General features: G+C 41.6%; 1 protein-coding gene across 2 annotated transcripts in view; it reads right to left on the bottom strand.

Moving 5' to 3' along the window:
- Positions 1-17,151, bottom strand: part of CAMK4 (calcium/calmodulin dependent protein kinase IV) — a 222,421-nt gene that overhangs the window by 12,461 nt on the left and 192,809 nt on the right. For both annotated transcript variants that reach the window (XM_086684346.1, XM_025924388.2), the window contains 2 exons: positions 5,947-6,022; positions 1,250-1,376 (listed from right to left, as the gene is read on the bottom strand). In XM_086684346.1, the coding sequence (XP_086540472.1) occupies positions 1,250-1,376; positions 5,947-6,022 (203 nt within the window). The remainder of the gene's footprint in view (positions 1-1,249; positions 1,377-5,946; positions 6,023-17,151) is intronic.

The raw sequence follows: 17,151 nt of genomic DNA on the forward strand, positions 1-17,151 counted from the left end.
GGTTCCCGGCCAGGCGGTGCTGTGTAGATCTCATTACAGATTTTGGATTTTCTCCTAAGGGCCTCAAAGCAGGAGAGTGACAGGATTGATTTATTTACTAGGCCCTTCCTCAGGATCCTGCTTGGAGAGCTTACCTGAAAAGGGCATGGAGGAGGTGGGAAGGCCACAGGAGGGTTGTGGCAGTGGTCATAGGAGAGGACAGGCCTGGTAGGGGCAGTGGTGGTGGAGTGGGGAGAAGCGGATGGATTCAAGAAGTGTTCAGGCGTGTGGGGCCTGGCTTGAGCCAGGAGTTGGGATGATGCCTCCACACATCGCACACACTGTCTCTCTGCATGACTGCACTGAAAAGTCATGGTCTAGAGGGGGTTTGTTCCATGAAAGAACATGGATGGGAAGGAGAAAAAGTTTGGAGGGAAAAGAGCATTGGCTGGAAACCTGGATCATTTGTTCTGCTGGGGAGCTGTGTGACCTTGGACAGTCAGTTCACCTCTCTGGGCTTTAGCACCCTCATCTTTAAAAGGAGGGAAACATTCAATGACTCCTAAGATCCCTTGGAGAGCTAGCCTTCTGTGGTTTAAAAGTTAGCTTTTAGTTATTTCTGGGTGGTTTTTCTCTAGCCATTGATGGTTACTGCTTTCATCCCATGCTAGTATCCCCCTCATTTTAGAATAGGTGGGCCATCTCCGGTGACGATATACACACAAACTTTAATATGAGCTTAAGTGAGATCCCAAGTAAAACAAACAAAAAAACAAACAAAATGAATTATCAGTAGAGTGTAACTTGTGTATGATGCCAGTGATGCATGATGGGACTTGTGTTACTACTGGGATATTTTAATAAGTTTGAACCTCTCAAGATGCAATGCTTATTTGAAATATAATCAAATCTAGGTAATCTAGGCAAGCCAGGTTAAAATGGAATTATTCTGTGTAAATTATATTTGAATTCACCCAGAACAGCTGGCTTCACAGGCAAGGTTTTACCTTGACTAGATGGTAAAAACTCACTAATTAATACTGTAGTGACTTTTAGTTTGTGATAATTCAGCTGGTGATGAGTCAGGCATATCTGTTTTTCATTATCTACAAGGAAAATGCATTAGCGTGCCTTTTATATGTTTTATAAAAAATACAATTATAAAGAAATAAGATATTAAGAGGGGCAAATTTTAAAAAATGACACTGCCCATTAACTAATTAAAAATGAATACGAGGATTGTTCTTCGTTTTGTTTTGATCACACTTACCAAGTCCTTGGCATTTAGAGATACTTCATCCCACCAGGGGGAGATAAAGTAGTATTCACAATTCAGAATTCTCCTGAACATGAACTGATCACCTCTTTCATCATAGAATGGTTCAAATCCACAAAGTCTAGAAGGACAAAAGATAGGGAATAAAATGTCTTTAAATGCCTAAATACATTTCATCAAATTTTTGTGGTAATTCAGAATTGTCCTTTTCACAGCTTCCCATTACGAACACCAGTCTACTCAGGAGTGTGGAACTGCCTCGTTATAATTCACTTTTGCTGTGTAAATACACATCATGCTCTCTGGAAGTAAGAATAGGTACAAAGCCGATTCAGAATTTCTACAAAGAGTTTATAATAACATCAATGACTCTGACACAAAACAATAACAATAATTGTTAACACTATTACAGGCACTATGCTAATGATTTTCTGAGGATTTCTTTTCAGCAGGAATTGAGAAGATGGACTGATTAGAAGTTCCAATTTATTACAAAGTGGAAGAATTAGGATTTTGAGAATAAACAGATTAAGAGGTAGACAGAAAACATTTTTCAGTCATTTTTCCTCAGCTCTATTCGTTGAATTCCACCATAGAAATGAGTAAAGTACTAGATTTCCATCCCACACCAGTTTGGATGTCAGGATGAACAAAGACAGGAGCTAAGACTGTTGTCAGGAAATGACCCTTTAAAACCTGACAGAGTGAACACATGGGGCCAACAGAGATGAATGGGCTGGTGCTCCCTTAGCCCTGTGTGTGACCCTCACTTCTGTACCTCTGGAAGATCTACATTCACCTTCACTTTCCACTAGGGGGTCAGCATACAAGTGAATGGGAAAAGTGGGGGGAAAGAAATAGAAAATCATCTTCAACATCCTAAAGAGAGAGAGGAAAAGTGAGTTGCTGAAAAGGGACCACCAAAAGCCTCCACTGTAGGGGCAGCTGGGTGGCTCAGTTGGTTAAGCATGTGACTTCGGCTCAGGTCATGATCTCGTGGTTCACAAGTTTGAGCCCCGCATCTGGTTTTCTGCTGTCAGCTCAGAGCCTGGGGCCTGCTTTGGGTTCTGTGTCTCCCTCTCTCTATGCCCCTTCCCTGCTCACACTCGGTCTTTCTCTCTCTCTCAAAAATAAAAATATTTAAAAAATTAAAAAAAAAAAAGCCTCCACTCTTTACAGATGGGTACAGGTTCTGAAATCACTAGGGATCAAGAGGAAACTATAAAAACAACTCCCTACCAGGATATGAGTTGCACTGGACAAAAAATGGAGGAGAAAGGATGAACATGTTAAAAAACATTTTCTTAAATTCTTCTTTCAATCTGGTCAGGAGGGTGTAGAGCATGAAATGTTTGAGTGCTTTCTAATGCAGTGGGTTTCTAGGGAAAAGCATTTTGTCATGTCCTTTGCTCAGGGACTGTTCTATTGGGAGTCTTTGTCTCTTTTGAATATTCTGGAGCCAGCCAGGACAAGAAAGGCCTGGGAGTGCTGAGGCTCAGACCAGTGTGTCCTCTCCCACCGCAGCCAGCCATCTGCACTGAGAGTCCTGCTCCCCCATAAGGAGAGAAGGGAGCCTACGTCCACACAAGGGGGCAGCTCAGCCTTGCCTGGCCCTCCAGTGCCAGACACAACACTAGAAAAATATAGCCTACTGTTAGTTAGTCATGGAGAAATTAGCCAACGTTCCAGGCTTGGTTTAGGAAACTCTTCTGTTTCCCCTTCTGGGAGTCTAGAAAGAAAAATTACAGTTCAGAAGGTACAGTACTCAAATGCCTTTCTTACTTCTCAAACATATCTGTAAATCTGTGCACTGATGACAGAAGTAAAAAGTTTATGTCATGTCAGCCTAAAATGCCAAAAATGGAAGAACTATGACACAGAACAACACACACACACACACTACAAAAAGCCTTCAGAAATGGAAATATTTGAGAATCCTGACAATGAAAGTTGCAGAGGACATTAGGGTTAGGCCAACCATGTGAATGTCTGATACAGGGGAGCTCCAGGCTGCTGGGAAGAACTGTAGTGTGGGACAGCTGCAGGACAGAGTTCAAATCTCCGGCCTTATCTGAGTCTGATTCTGACCTAAGCATTGTAGTAGTTGCTTTTGTCTGAAGGCACAAAGGATTTAGGTGTAAAAGGTAGAGGGACCAGAGTTTCTGTGAGAAATAACAAAAAGGCCTTCATTTCTAGTCTACTGTCATCCTTAGAAAATAGCAAGGTCACAGCACAAAATAGCTCAGTGGAACTTTTAATTATAGTAAAGGAGATACACAGGTCCAATGGCACAGTCTTGGAGAACTTGTCCTGGTGGGAGGGCTGTGGCGGTGGTCACAGGCTACTACTGCATACTTTGAAGCAACACCTACTAATTAATGACCTTAAGTGAACCAGGGGAAGGGGCTTTGACAGACTCTTAAAATTATTTTCAGGGCTATGATGTTTCTCCAACAATCACATTCTTCCCTCTTCGTTTTCCCTGCTCAGTGACCACATTATGGGGTTTTACTCGTTCCAGATTTCAGGTTCTCAGGGTGAATGTGATGTAGTTTCCTACCTTCATCTCTCTGAGTTCCTGTACAACCTTAATGCTTACACCCCCCCCCCCCCATCACATTTCAGCATGAAATTGCAATTGGGTGGGCACACTGATACTTTAGGGGCAAATCTGATTCATTATTTGTGCAGTTCAGTTTTTTATTTCACGTCACTGTGATATGTCACCTGCCTAATTCAGGAGCCAACACTGTCTCCTGAGTATAAAAGTGACCTCAAATGTAAGCTGAAGGAGTTCCATGATGTGGCCTCGGGAATTCGTTTTAGTGAATTAAGCACTTAGTATGGCAAAAAAATTACCTAACAGTTTTGCACTTTCATAAGAAAAAAACTATGTTTCTCTACCTCTCCAAATGCTTTTCAAGCCTTTACTATATTCTGGATACACAAAGAATTCAACACTGAAACTATCTTTTGACGTTACACAGTAGCAGACAGCTATTTAATGGGTTGCTTATTAAACTTTTTTGTTTTGGCTACTGACTACTGAATATATCCAGGTGAACACAGAGTTTACTAATTTGTTTGGGGGTACCCTAGTTACCCTCTTCCTAGTCCTTATTACCCAGATACTACACTTTCTAAGATCACTATTAAATTCAAAAACAACAATAACAACAACAACACCCAAACCTCTTTCTGCTATGGACTGAAATGTGTCTCCCTAAAATTCATATGTTGAAGTCCTAATCCCCCAGTGCAATGGTATTTGGAGATAGAGTCTTTGGGAGGTAATTAGGGTTTGATGTGGTCATGAGGGTGGGCTAACTTCATGATGTGATTTGCGTCCTTAGAAGAAGAGATACCAAAGAGCTTACATTCTTTCTCTGCCATGTGAGGAAAGAGTTAGAGGACAGGTGTCTGCAAGTCAGGAAGAGAGCTCTCACCAGGACTGGACCTCCTGGCACTCTGATCTCAGACTTCCAGCCTCTGAAACTGTGAGAAATAAAATTCTGTTGTTTAAACCACCCAGTTTGCAGTATTTTGTCATGGCAGCCTGAGCCGATTAATATCCTCTCTTTCATACCTTCCAAAATCTCTACAGATTTGAATGGTATATAGGTTCCAACAAGTAACTGTGCAGTGTCCTCTAAACGGCAACCAAATCTGCTTGTCTTAAGTTAAACTCCAGAACTCACTGACACCTTTCTTCTGTAGCCTCTCTTCAGCAGTCTTCCCAGACACTCCTCTGTCCTTGCTTACCTCCCTCATATTCCTCTGCAATTCCATCATGTCTTTGGCAAATTTCCTGAAACCTTTTGTTTATTCATAGCCAGGAGCTCAGGAATGGAGTTGGGGATACCAGAGAGCAAGAGATTAGCCCAACTTTTTTCTACCAGAGAAAAGGTTTCTCTGAGTTTAGGGTATTAAACTCAAGGTCCTTGGGGACCTAACACAAATAGAAAACAAAATTGATAGGCAAATTGCATTAAAAACATTGCTGACAAGAAATGTACCAGTCTGGAATTGTTTATGAAATTAAATAGCCACTTGCTTTTTAAAAAGCAATACTAATAACTAAATACTAAATAACTAATAAATACTAATACTGTATTTTGATGAGATGCAAATAAGTAAAATAACAGCATGTTTTTAATAGATGGACTTGAGTTTCATATTCATTACTATCATCAAATAATGAATTGTTCTCCAAATCTGCTACACACTGCACTGCAAAATGGGACTGAGAAAAGTCCTGGACAGTGGGGCGCCTGGTGGCTCAGTCAGTTAAGCATCTGACTCTTGATTTCCGTTCACAGTTCATGAAATTGAGTCCAGTGTTGGGCTCTGTGCTGACAGTGCAGAGCCTGCTTGTGATTTTCCCTCTCTCCCTCTCTCTCTGCCCCTCCCCTGCTCATGCTCCCCCCCCCCCCCTCTCAAAATAAATAAATAAACATTACAAAAAAAGAGAGAAAGAGAGAAGTCCTGGACAGAAGTGCTGGTTCTAAGGAAATTATAGAATAAAAAGTAATGCTTATTTTCAGAAAATTCTATCACTGGCTACATTTAGTATGTCATAGAAAATTACAAAAGTCAAAAAGTAGTCTTGATTTTTATGAGGACTATCAGTACCTAGAAAATATTACAGCAAAGGCAAATAGAACACATAGAGGTTGCTTTTCTTCACTTACAAGATGTAGGTGATTATTCCGACAGACCACATGTCCACCTCAGGTCCATAGGCACAGCCTCTAAGGATTTCAGGTGCTGCAGAAAGAATGAATATTGTGTTAAATTGGAGTTTAAATTTAACATTTACATCTCAATAACAAGCAACAGGTAAGAAATTAATTAACACAAAGTTCAGAACAGTTTTGTAACCAATTTTGTCTCCCCAAACCAAAGTGTGAGACTACAAACCCTCATGTCTACTTTAATGGGAGAAATCAAAGTCTTTCTGTGTTTGGGGTGCATAAAAATAAAGGTATTAACTTTAATATTCTACATCAGAACATTCATTCGAATCAGACAGAACTGCATCTCTGCTATAAAAGATCCCTTACTTCAGAGGGAGCTTTGTACGCAGAAAAGGAACACAAATTTAGCATAATAAGGGGTAAAATGCAAGTTATGCTACCTTGAGATCTAGACCTTCTTGGGAGCATGGGGCATCCATGCAAACCTGTATTTGACAGCATGCAGGGCAGGGACCAGCGCAGGGACCTGGGCAGACAGTGGAAAGGACTGGGAAGTCTCTATGCTGGAAGGTTGGAACAGGTGTTAGAAGGGGCCCGGCACATGTCTTAGTACTGACAACTACATGTAGGTTCCCAGAGAGCAGCTGTCCCCAGTTTGGGATTATGAACTGAGAAAGGGATCTTCTCCGTGCACAATGAGCTTGCTCCTATTAGCCCTGCCCACCATGGTGAAAATGGAAGGTCTTCTCAGCCATCAAACGGCCCTGTAGTATAGAATGAGGAGATCTTTTCTGTTTTTATTGTCTTAGAGCTGTGAAAATGGAGAGTTAACTGCGTCCAACTGTTTGCACCAAGAATTGGAGGTGTTATTTGTTTGCCTAACAAAGGAAGAAAGGGAGAAGTGAGAGTTTTACAATCCATGCAGAAATAAGGCTCGGGCCTCTAGCCCCAGAGTGGCCTATAGCCTCAGTGTTCCCATTTTGAACAAAAGTGCTGTAGATGTCAGTGGGGTCTCTGAGGGAGGAGCTGACCAATCAATGTTGAGAGCTCCTTGAGGGAGGCTTTGGGAATGGGGGCACCACCCTCCTCCTTCCAGCAGGGGGCAGGAGAGCAAGGGAGCTGGATCCCCGGTCTGCAGGCTGAAAATGTCACACTCAGACTAGGTCATTAAAGTGAGCCCTGGAAGACTGCTATCCTCCTGGAACTCTGAATTTGACTTAGAGGAAGGAACACAGTGGATTTTCCACTGATGTCTTCCCATACTACCCCTCCTCCCCCATCCTTTTGCAATCAGGATATTCTCTTCTCTGCACAAACTGTATTACATAAAATACAAGAGATGAAGAGCCCATACGGTGAAACGAGAGTGTGCAATGTAACACTCCAAGCAGCAATTCAGCAAGATGCACCCTTTAAAGAATGGTGTCTGGGGCCAGGAAGTTTTTCTCATCTATAGGCGTATTATTCCTAGAAAATTTTCCTCTTAGAATTTAATTAACATAATTAAGAAAAATGCACGCTCGTTGCCAACACCATTCACTCCTTCAGGTTAGCTTTCGTTTTCCAGGGCAATCTGTACCCCACATATGGTTCCTTTGGGCCTCAACACTGAGTGCCCACTTGCAAATGCCTTGCTCATCAGGGTTCAGAGGAAACTCTGGTTAGGCTGCCTCTTCCAGGAGGGCCGCTGTGCTGTCTGTGTCACTGGGAGCTGTTCTAGTCAGGGAGCTGAATGCACACACATTTAGTACAATTAGCCCTTCCCCACTCAGGTCTTCCCATCAGTGGAGTGCTGTCAAGTCCCACACTGACATTTGGACATACAGAAATCTGTTGGGGAGAGTCCTTTACATTTTCTGGGACTCGTTTTTACCTCTAAAACCTAAGTGAATTGGATTAGCTAATTTCCAAGTACTCTTGAGTTTGAAGCTACTAGCCACTGTGATATTAGTAGAGGGGTTGTTACTGCCAATTTAAGCAAGAAGAGAGGACAGGCACTCTACTGAATTCCTGTTCCTCCGCCGGAGCATCAACTGTGTACGCTGGCCCCGGGCATAACCTATCCTGTTGGCTCCAGGGCTCTCAAGCCTCCCCTCGGTGCTGTCCGGAGGTGAGCACCCTGTCGCAGAGGTCAGGTGCTTTTTCTGGCCATTCTTGATAGCTCCCAGGTAAGGGCCCAAAGTAAGCGAATACCATGGAACAAAACTCTTTCTGAATCCACTTTTTAGGGCATCTGGTTTTCTTACCTGACCTGGTAATATCTGACCTCCCCTCACAGCACAGGGTGCAACCTTGCCCTCCAGAGGCAACTTAGTTCCTTGTAAGGCGGTAGGCTGCAATGTGGGCAATCCCCTGGTGTGAAACACTAAACTTTCCATGGTGAGGTTAACTGAGACAAAAGCAATATAGAATGTTTTTGCCCTCCATAATAAATTTCTCTTAAGAAGAATTTAAAATATTTACTAATCAGAATACAAAACTTAGGTGAAACAAACCCTAAGCATCTAGATCCAATCAGATCCCATTCACAGAAACCTTTAAATATTTTCACAGTTGCTCGTTATCATAACCTTGACTTCAGGACCCGCAGAATATACTCTTGTAATCTGTCTGAACCCTTTCCAAGAGCCAGAAGCTTTCCAGAATACATTTCAAGCTCCAGCATACCAGAGCTACAGGTCTCCTAGGTATCAAATGTCCTTGCGGTGGATTCTACAATTTTGTGATTTTATTAAGGAGGGAAATACTTGACTACTTCCAACTTGGTTCAGGAAAAGACATCAGCTAGCCCACCTTTTAATGCTATAAGCACTTCCAGGTGTCCTACATATCTTTTCACCTCACTGCCCAAACAAACAAATAAGTAAAAAAAATACAGTAAGGGAGAAAATCATTTCAAGGTGTGATCCAGTTTTTAAAAATGTGTTTAAAATAATTTGGAATCCTCTTTTCTAAAAAAGTCAATAATCCTTTATTGATTTCTCTGGATGTCTTCTAAGTGGATCCACGTTTTGTGCCACTTCGTAAGCTTATCATTCGTGTTATTGCTCATTAACACTAAATGCTACAGAGCTCATACTCCAATCTCCAACGCAGAATAATTGTGGCAAATGGTCTTAGAATTGCCAAGATACCAGCCTTCACTTTTTTAACATGCAATTTTAACTGAATATCAAAATTATATTAAAAATTCAAACTTTATGATATTTATTTACCAACATACCACTTAGACCTCAGAGTGTTGCTTTTTCGATAAGATCATGGTACCATTAAAACTTCTAGAGACTGAGGGTCCATCTACAGACTGGGATGAATTTCAGTTTATTAAATAAACTCACTGTTACTAGTTCTCGAAATGGTCCCACATAAAAAGTATGAGGTATGCCCTATGACACCCTGACAGGGGCCACTGAGGCTAAGTTTCCCCTCTTTTTCTAAAGCTTTAGGAGAAAAGTAGAGGGATGATTTTGGCCATGGATTGCACCTTCATTTTGTCAATTCCTTCCTACCTATTGAGTTAAGACCACACATTGGCATTCTTTAGCAGAAGACTTTTTTCAAACTACTGTTAACTCTTTGAGAAAGACAAATCCCAGGGAGACTAAGATGAGTGAAATCCACATGTTCATTCATTCACTCATTAAACAAACCATGAACTATTTATTAAGTACCTGCTGTATGATGGGCACTATGTTAGATGGTGTTGGGGGAGCAATGGGGAGTTCCAGAGAACACGTCTCTGCCACCATGGAGCTTACAGTTTGGTGGGGGAGGTAGGCATTGATCGAGAAAGCCACATGAAGAAATACAAAGTGGTAACTGTAAGTACTTGGATGGAGGGTGTCTCCAATAGAGGGCTGACCTGGTGAGAAAGATCAAGGAAGGTGGGTAGAGAAAGCAAAGTTTAAAGTGAGATGTGAAAGACTGGAGAAGTTAACCAGGCAAAGGGGGAGAGGGCAGTGGTTGAGGAAAGAGAGTGAAGCGGGTTCGGTGGAGCAGCCACACATGCAGAGATTTTGTGGCGGGCAGGAGCGGGCAGGAGCGAGGGTGCCCAAGGAGCTGAGCAAGCCAATGTGGGTGGAGCACACCCCCGGGCACAGTGAAGTCCCTGTGAGATGAGCCCCTGTGAGGCAGAGGCCAGACTACAGATTCCAGTACATGAGGGCTTCTGTTTGTTTGTTTCTTTATTTGTTCTTAAATTCTCTCCTATGCTTTTGTTTTAGTGATTCAAAACATAAAGGAACAAATCTATTTTCATCTTAAAGCCTGAATCTGACTTTGCAGAATTCCACCCCCTCCTACAGCTGACGGAGAGCCACTGTGGAGCTTTTCACTGTACAGTCTTGTCTTGAATTGAGTTTTCTTTAGAGCACAAGTCTTCAGCATCTAGAAGTCTCTCTACACTTTGCCTCTGAGGAGTGAGCACTGTGGAAGGAGGAGAAAGAGGGATTTATCTACCAGAAGGAGAAGAGCAGTGTTTGGAAATTCTCTCCCCTTGTTGCTCTTAACATGGTGAGGAACCCAGAGGAGAATGCACTCCAGGCAGCTTCCTACAGGCAGCTGGGCAGACCCTACTCTGTGCCTTCCTCAGCACCTGTACCACGTGTGGTCCTTTGTCAGGGTGTCACAGATATTTGGTGAGAACGGGGCACAACATTTAAGCCCTGTCAAGTGCAATTTTTGCTTTGACAACAGAGAAGACAGGTCATGTCCCGGCGCCATTTGCTTAGTGTTGTAACAAAGGGGTGAATCAGACTGGGATACAGTTGACATGTTTCCAGAAGGAGTTGCCTCTGGCTAGGAGCAGCCTTACCAGTTTACTACAGTGACTCTCAGAATACTACTGATTCCTGGGGCGCCTGGGTGGCGCAGTCGGTTAAGCGTCCGACTTCAGCCAGGTCACGATCTCGCGGTCCGTGAGTTCGAGCCCCGCGTCAGGCTCTGGGCTGATGGCTCAGAGCCTGGAGCCTGTTTCCGATTCTGTGTCTCCCTCTCTCTCTGCCCCTCCCCCGTTCATGCTCTGTCTCTCTCTGTCCCAAAAATAAATAAACGTTGAAAAAAAAAAAAAATTTAAAGAATACTACTGATTCCATACATGCCATGGTGTGAGAGGTTGAGAAGGGCTGAGGAGGCATGTGGGGCCTCCGTCACTTTGGGTATCTATGACTTGTAGTGTAGAGCAAGAAAGAAGTTTGAAGGATATTTTAAAACTCAAGGGATACACTTCATGACCTAACTCATCTTTTCCATTTTCCTGGGCTCTTGATCTTTTACGCTACAAACATCAGTCAATCCATCTCTCACTTAGTATTTTTTCATTAAAGCTGTTTAAATAAGTCTTCCTTGCCACACGAATTGCATGATACTTCTCTTTGTATAAATCTTATAAATGGGTGAAGAAAGATAGCCTGTTTATTTTCCCCATCTTACTTTTTATTTTTTTAATAATACCCTGAAGAGAAAATCAAGTATTTGAGAACACCTAAGTACTTTCAGAAGAGGAAAAAATAAACACAACCTATTTTTATTACCCTGGGAAAGTTTTATGTCTATGCAATTCACTTTTCTATGATCCCATAGAGCCCTCCCATCTTAGAGCAATCACTATTTGTTCCGAATCTTAATCAGACTGAGTCTCCTGCTCACTTCAAAGCTGTGATGGATGCAGGCCCAGGGACAGCAAAGAGGTATTCATTCTTGAAAAGCTGCCTCTACAAGGAGGTGGAGTATCAATAAATAAACTGAACTCGTCCTAATATTAACATCATGCAAGAGTCTCTTTTGGATATGGAGATACAGATATAAAGTGATGGACACGGACTTCGAACTCTGTTAAGTATGGCAAATACCATGTTTCTCTCTAATGGAGCTATAAATCTTACTGTAATTATCACTAATAATTCTCTCAAAATATTTTTATTCTGTGCATATCCTGTCTGTGACAACATTCTAAATGGAACACTTTGTGGGTGTTCAGGGCCCAAAGAATACATTTTAAGCAAGTCTCCTTCCCACTTGCCATCAGTCACCCTTCCTATGACCGCTTCTCCCCTGCATTCCGCCCTCACATGGGTAATAATAGAGCTGAGTCCTTAGCACAGTGAGTTCTCTGGCACAGCTGGCTCTGTTCCTTAGGTAGTCACTTACAGTTACAAAGAGGGAAGGACAGAGAATGATTTATGGTATGGGGACGCAGAAGTTAAGGATGACCAGCACATTAAAAGGCTGTTTCTAAGCCAAAGAGAACATGAAAAGTAGGAGGAAGGACAATCTCTTCAGACTCAATTTTATAAGCCGTCTCAGGTCAGAATATATTTGGTTAACTTGGATTAAATGAAGCGCTTGCCATAATCCTCAACATAGTTTACACATATAAAATATATATAGACAGACCGTGAGGTAATATTATGAATGTCAAATACTATGTATCTGCTGGGTGATGCAGAAATGAGCAACACTCTGTCTCCTCTCCCCTTGCTCCCCTGAATCCTGAGACACGGGTCAGTAGTCAGCCTCTGGGACCATTTCCCGAGCCAGGGAGGCAGCCCCTCCTTCTGCTGATAGCTTTAGATGCTAGAACACTGTTGTGTATATTGTGCCCCATATCTGTGCCTTGCAGCACCCATTCGTAATTCCTAATTCTGTCCAGTGATGCTTCCTCCACTATCTGATGTTCTATGAATAATAAACATGGTTTCTTCTCTCTGGCCTCTACTGGTGATGTTGCCCCAGGATCAGTCTGGGTTGTTTCTTCTTCTTCCCTGGAGTCTCATGACTTTCCATAGCATCTATATGGTGACAGAGCCCCCATTTATATCAACAGGCATGACCCTGCTCCTGAACCTCAAACATATATACCCTTCTGCCCACATGTCATCTCCACCTGGATATCTAACAGGCATCTCAAAATCAACGAGCTCCAACCCCGTTGCTCCTCAAGTCCTCCCTATCTCAGTAAATGTGAACTCTATCCTGCCAACTGGAGCTCTTTGGTCCCCCTCCTACCTATTATTTCTCCCCTTATCATTGCACTTCACTCAACTGTGTCCTTCTTCAACCTATAGACACCCAGCTGTGTTCCTGCCTCAGGGTTGGTGTGCTCTGTCCCCTCCACCTGGAATGTTCTTTCCATAGAATCTGCATGGCTTGCTCTCTCCCTGCCTCTTCCAAATCTTTGCTCTTCTGCTCCCTCATGAGTGAAGCCTTCCCTGGTCAGCGTGTCCCAACACTTTCTATCCTCTTTCCCAACTCTATAGGAATGATCACCTTTCTATATATTGACACAATCATTCTGTTTATTATTTGCCTTCTCTCACTAAAATGAACCACCCTTAAAGAAGAGATCTTGTTTGTTTGTTTGATTGATTGTTATACCCCTAACACCTAGAATAGTGCCTGGTGCATAGTAGGAGCTCAGTAAATAATTTATTAAATGAAAAAGAATTGAATAGGTACATAACTAAAGTTCCACAGAATACACTTTGTCTAGGTCAGTACCAGATCAATACAAATACCCTGAGAGGCTCATTTTCTTCTAGATTTAAAACTTCCAAGACAGCCTGCATTCCACCAGCAGAGTCCCCGTCATCTGCAAGGTCAAGACCAAGATAAGCTATGGCCTTTCCTCACCTCTCGTGTATCTATCCCCAGCCCCACTTTTTCCTTTACCTGGCATGTGCTCATACGGATCAAGCATTGCAAGCGTGCCTGGGACAGTCATATGGTGGCTGCAGACACAGCCTATCTCAGGGAGAAAGAAGGGCCATGGTCAGCAATGGGAGATGGACCTAGGCACTCCTTACTAACCTGCTGAGCATTCTCTGCTTGCTTCTTCTCACATCCCCTGCTCTTGCCCATCGTCCACTAATCCCACAGGAGCCCCGTGTACACACATCAGCCCATCAAGCATGTTATAGGCCATGCAACTGACATTTTACTATGTACTCTTCTGTTTTCTCTTAAGTTCACTGTAAAAAGGAAGTCACCCTAGTGGGTATTTAATTAACTCTCAGGTGAGATTATCCCTTAGCCAGTTAGATTACCAACATAATCTGACACTCTTGTTATTTCACCTTAGCTATTTAGTCCTCTAGAAATGAACAAAATACATCTTTTATGAAACTATTCTGAAAGCTTATATTTTAGATGATTAGATTTCCTTCTACTACATTAAATTTTCCTACATTGGTCATATTAGTATGTGTTCATGTAGACAGAAATCTCTTCTGTCTGACTCTAGGCTATTGAGAAATTATCTTTAATTTTGGTATAGTGAACATAATAAATTATTTCTTTAAAATATAACAATGCAGAAACAACACAGGATTATCACTCCATTGGGACTCTGGCAAATGCCAAGAGAAAATCAATTCTGAAGAGCTTCTAGACCCTGCAAATTGAATTTGGATAGACGGGTAGAAATATGAACCATGAACATACATAGTTTAATTAACTAAGCTTATGAGTAAATTAGAAATCAGTATTATACAGAAATACTCTTTTAACCTAACCCTTTACCATATTGTTTTCTTTTCTACTCTCACAGCTTTACTTGTTTTTGTGATTGGCATTGATAGGCTGAACACCCGCAGACTTCCAGTCTTAAATAGTTAAACCAGTCAAGACATTTGGTAGTAATATTGCATACGTTGTGGCCCATTTATCGGGAGCCATGACCTAATGGATTTTTTTTTTTTTTTCTGAGACCTATTTCTTTTCGCAATAACAAGATGTGGAGAATCTCTTCACGGCTATTTCAGAACACTAGTCATTGATTTCATTTATCTGGATCACAGATTTTAATTTTCTGGCCTGGAGTTTATTTTCCACTGGGCACACTTCCCAGGAAATAATGAGTATTTGCTTAAACATACAGCATCTGTGATTTTTCTTTTGCAATTCACTTATAGGAGAACCCTCTGTTATTAATAGCCTGGGGCAAAGGTTCTATGAATGAGACTGAATGGATGGCTTTTCACTTTTGTATTTCCTGACAAATGACAGATGGTGTAATATAAACACCCACTCCCTCAAAAGATGTAACTGAAAAAGCCTTCCATTAAAGGTAGACACTAGACCCCCTGTACATGAGGAGAACTGACCTGGAATGTAATCACCCTTCCAACGAGCAAGAAAACAAGCTTACACGTCTCCTCTCTGTCAACCGAAGGGGCCTCAGATACCTTTTCAAGTTAAAACTAAAGTCTGTGTGTAAAGTCATGGTTTCTGTAGGACGACGGTGATTCCCACCAGTCTCATTTCCAACTCATTGTATAAATGGGCAGTTTCCTCCCCACCTAGGTACTCTCAGAAGGGACACGCCAAACTGATGATGGCACTTACATGTATTGCAGGGAGGAAAGGCTAGAACTGAGTGAACCTCAAAGGGGCTTCAGCCTTGCCTATAAAGTCTAATTGTTTCATTACTATTTGTTATTATTATTCACTATTATATTAACTAAAAACAAAAACAAAAACAAAAACGTTTAAACTCTGCATCTTGTCTTTTCTCTAGGCCATCCACTTCCTGTGCCCTGGGTGTGACTGAGACCTTGTTTTCCCGAACTCAGCCTTTCCAGTGTTTTTTGTGTTACTATACACAGGTGTATCCTTAAAATCCTGTCCCTAACCTCTAGGCGGGGGTGGGGGTGGGGTGGGGGAAGGGATAGTGAGAGTAGTGTGGGTACTTTGGGCAGGGGGGAATAGTAAGTGGAAAATAAGCCTCCATTATTAGATGGCATTATCTGTAAGAAGGGTCTGTTTATGGCAAGGACAAGACTCTGAAATAGTATTTTTATTTTCATTTTATATTAAAAAAATGAATGGATGTAGGAACAGATCGAATACATCATTCTGAGAAGCTGTTTATGGGAGTGACAGCATTCTGTGTGTACATTTCTGACATCAGAGGGACAGGAAAGAGAATTTATAATCACTTTCTAATTTGTCTTCTTTTGTCTCTTGTTTCCCTCAAAACCATCTGTCATAATGACATTGTCGAGATATTTGTAAGATACAGATTTGATTTTAAAATATAATTGCCCTGATTAAGAACCTTTGCTCAATCACTACTATTTACCAAAGCAAATCTGAATTCCTTAGCCTGATGTATAGATTATTTAAAAATATGGTCCATTGTATCTTTCCAAGTCCAACTATATCTATACTGCAGTTGTGCAAAGTGCCAAAGTAACCAACAGTCCCTGAATCTGCCAGATGCTACCACTCCTCTATGATTTTTCTCTTCCTTTGCCTACTTGCAAAGAATGCCTTGTGGCTACCTCTTCACTTGCTGAACTCCTATCCAACCTTCAGAGTCCAGCTCAAATATTAGGGAGGATTAATTGTTCCCTCCCCTCTGAATACCTAAGCCTTTAGCTTGGATAAAACTACAACTTACCAACACAAACTGATTTATTGTGTATGGGTATTTTTTCTTTAATAGCCCATGAAATCCTTAAAGGACAAGACCATATGGTGTTCACTCTTGAATCTCAGAGCCTCTTAGACATTCAATGTTCATTTTATCAATGAATGAATCATTCACTCATAGAATGGCTATTCTGTCACGCTGCAGGAAAGAGCTGCTCTTATCACTATTATCAAAGCCATTAAAAGGATGCTGCTATCTCTTAGTCACAGAAGGGACCCTTAGAGATGGCTACTGTAAGCTCTTCCTGATCTTCCCATTTCAGGGCTGCTAGTTCTCAGATGCTCCAACCTACCTACCTCCTAGGAATACTCAGTGTTTGTACTTAATGATTACTAAATTGCCCATCAGCTCTCTTCTTTTGGGAAATCCTTACTTTGTTTTATAATTCTTTTGTCAATTCTCTTTCAATGCTTCTTTTGATTGGTCAGCAGTTAATACTCACAAATGGGCAATCCCATTTGGCACATGGTACAAAATTCGGGGTTCTTTTTTTATCTTTATGGCCTTGGAGATCGGGAGGCATGAAAGAAATATAGGAGGATGACAAGGACACATGAATTAGATAAAGGGGAAATATCTATGGCACCATTAGATGTCATGGACAGGTTGTCAGCTAAAAGTTCTAAGGAAAATAAAATATACATAAATATACATATAAATATATACATATATAAATATATATCTCTATCTATCTATCTATCTATCTATCTATCTATCTATCTATCTATAAATTATATATATAAAACAAGAGGATGCCTATAGGGAAC

Source organism: Puma concolor, chromosome A1 (assembly GCF_028749965.1).
Source record: "Puma concolor isolate L17-30 chromosome A1, mPumCon1.1.hap2, whole genome shotgun sequence".
Lineage (NCBI taxonomy): Eukaryota > Metazoa > Chordata > Mammalia > Carnivora > Felidae > Puma > Puma concolor.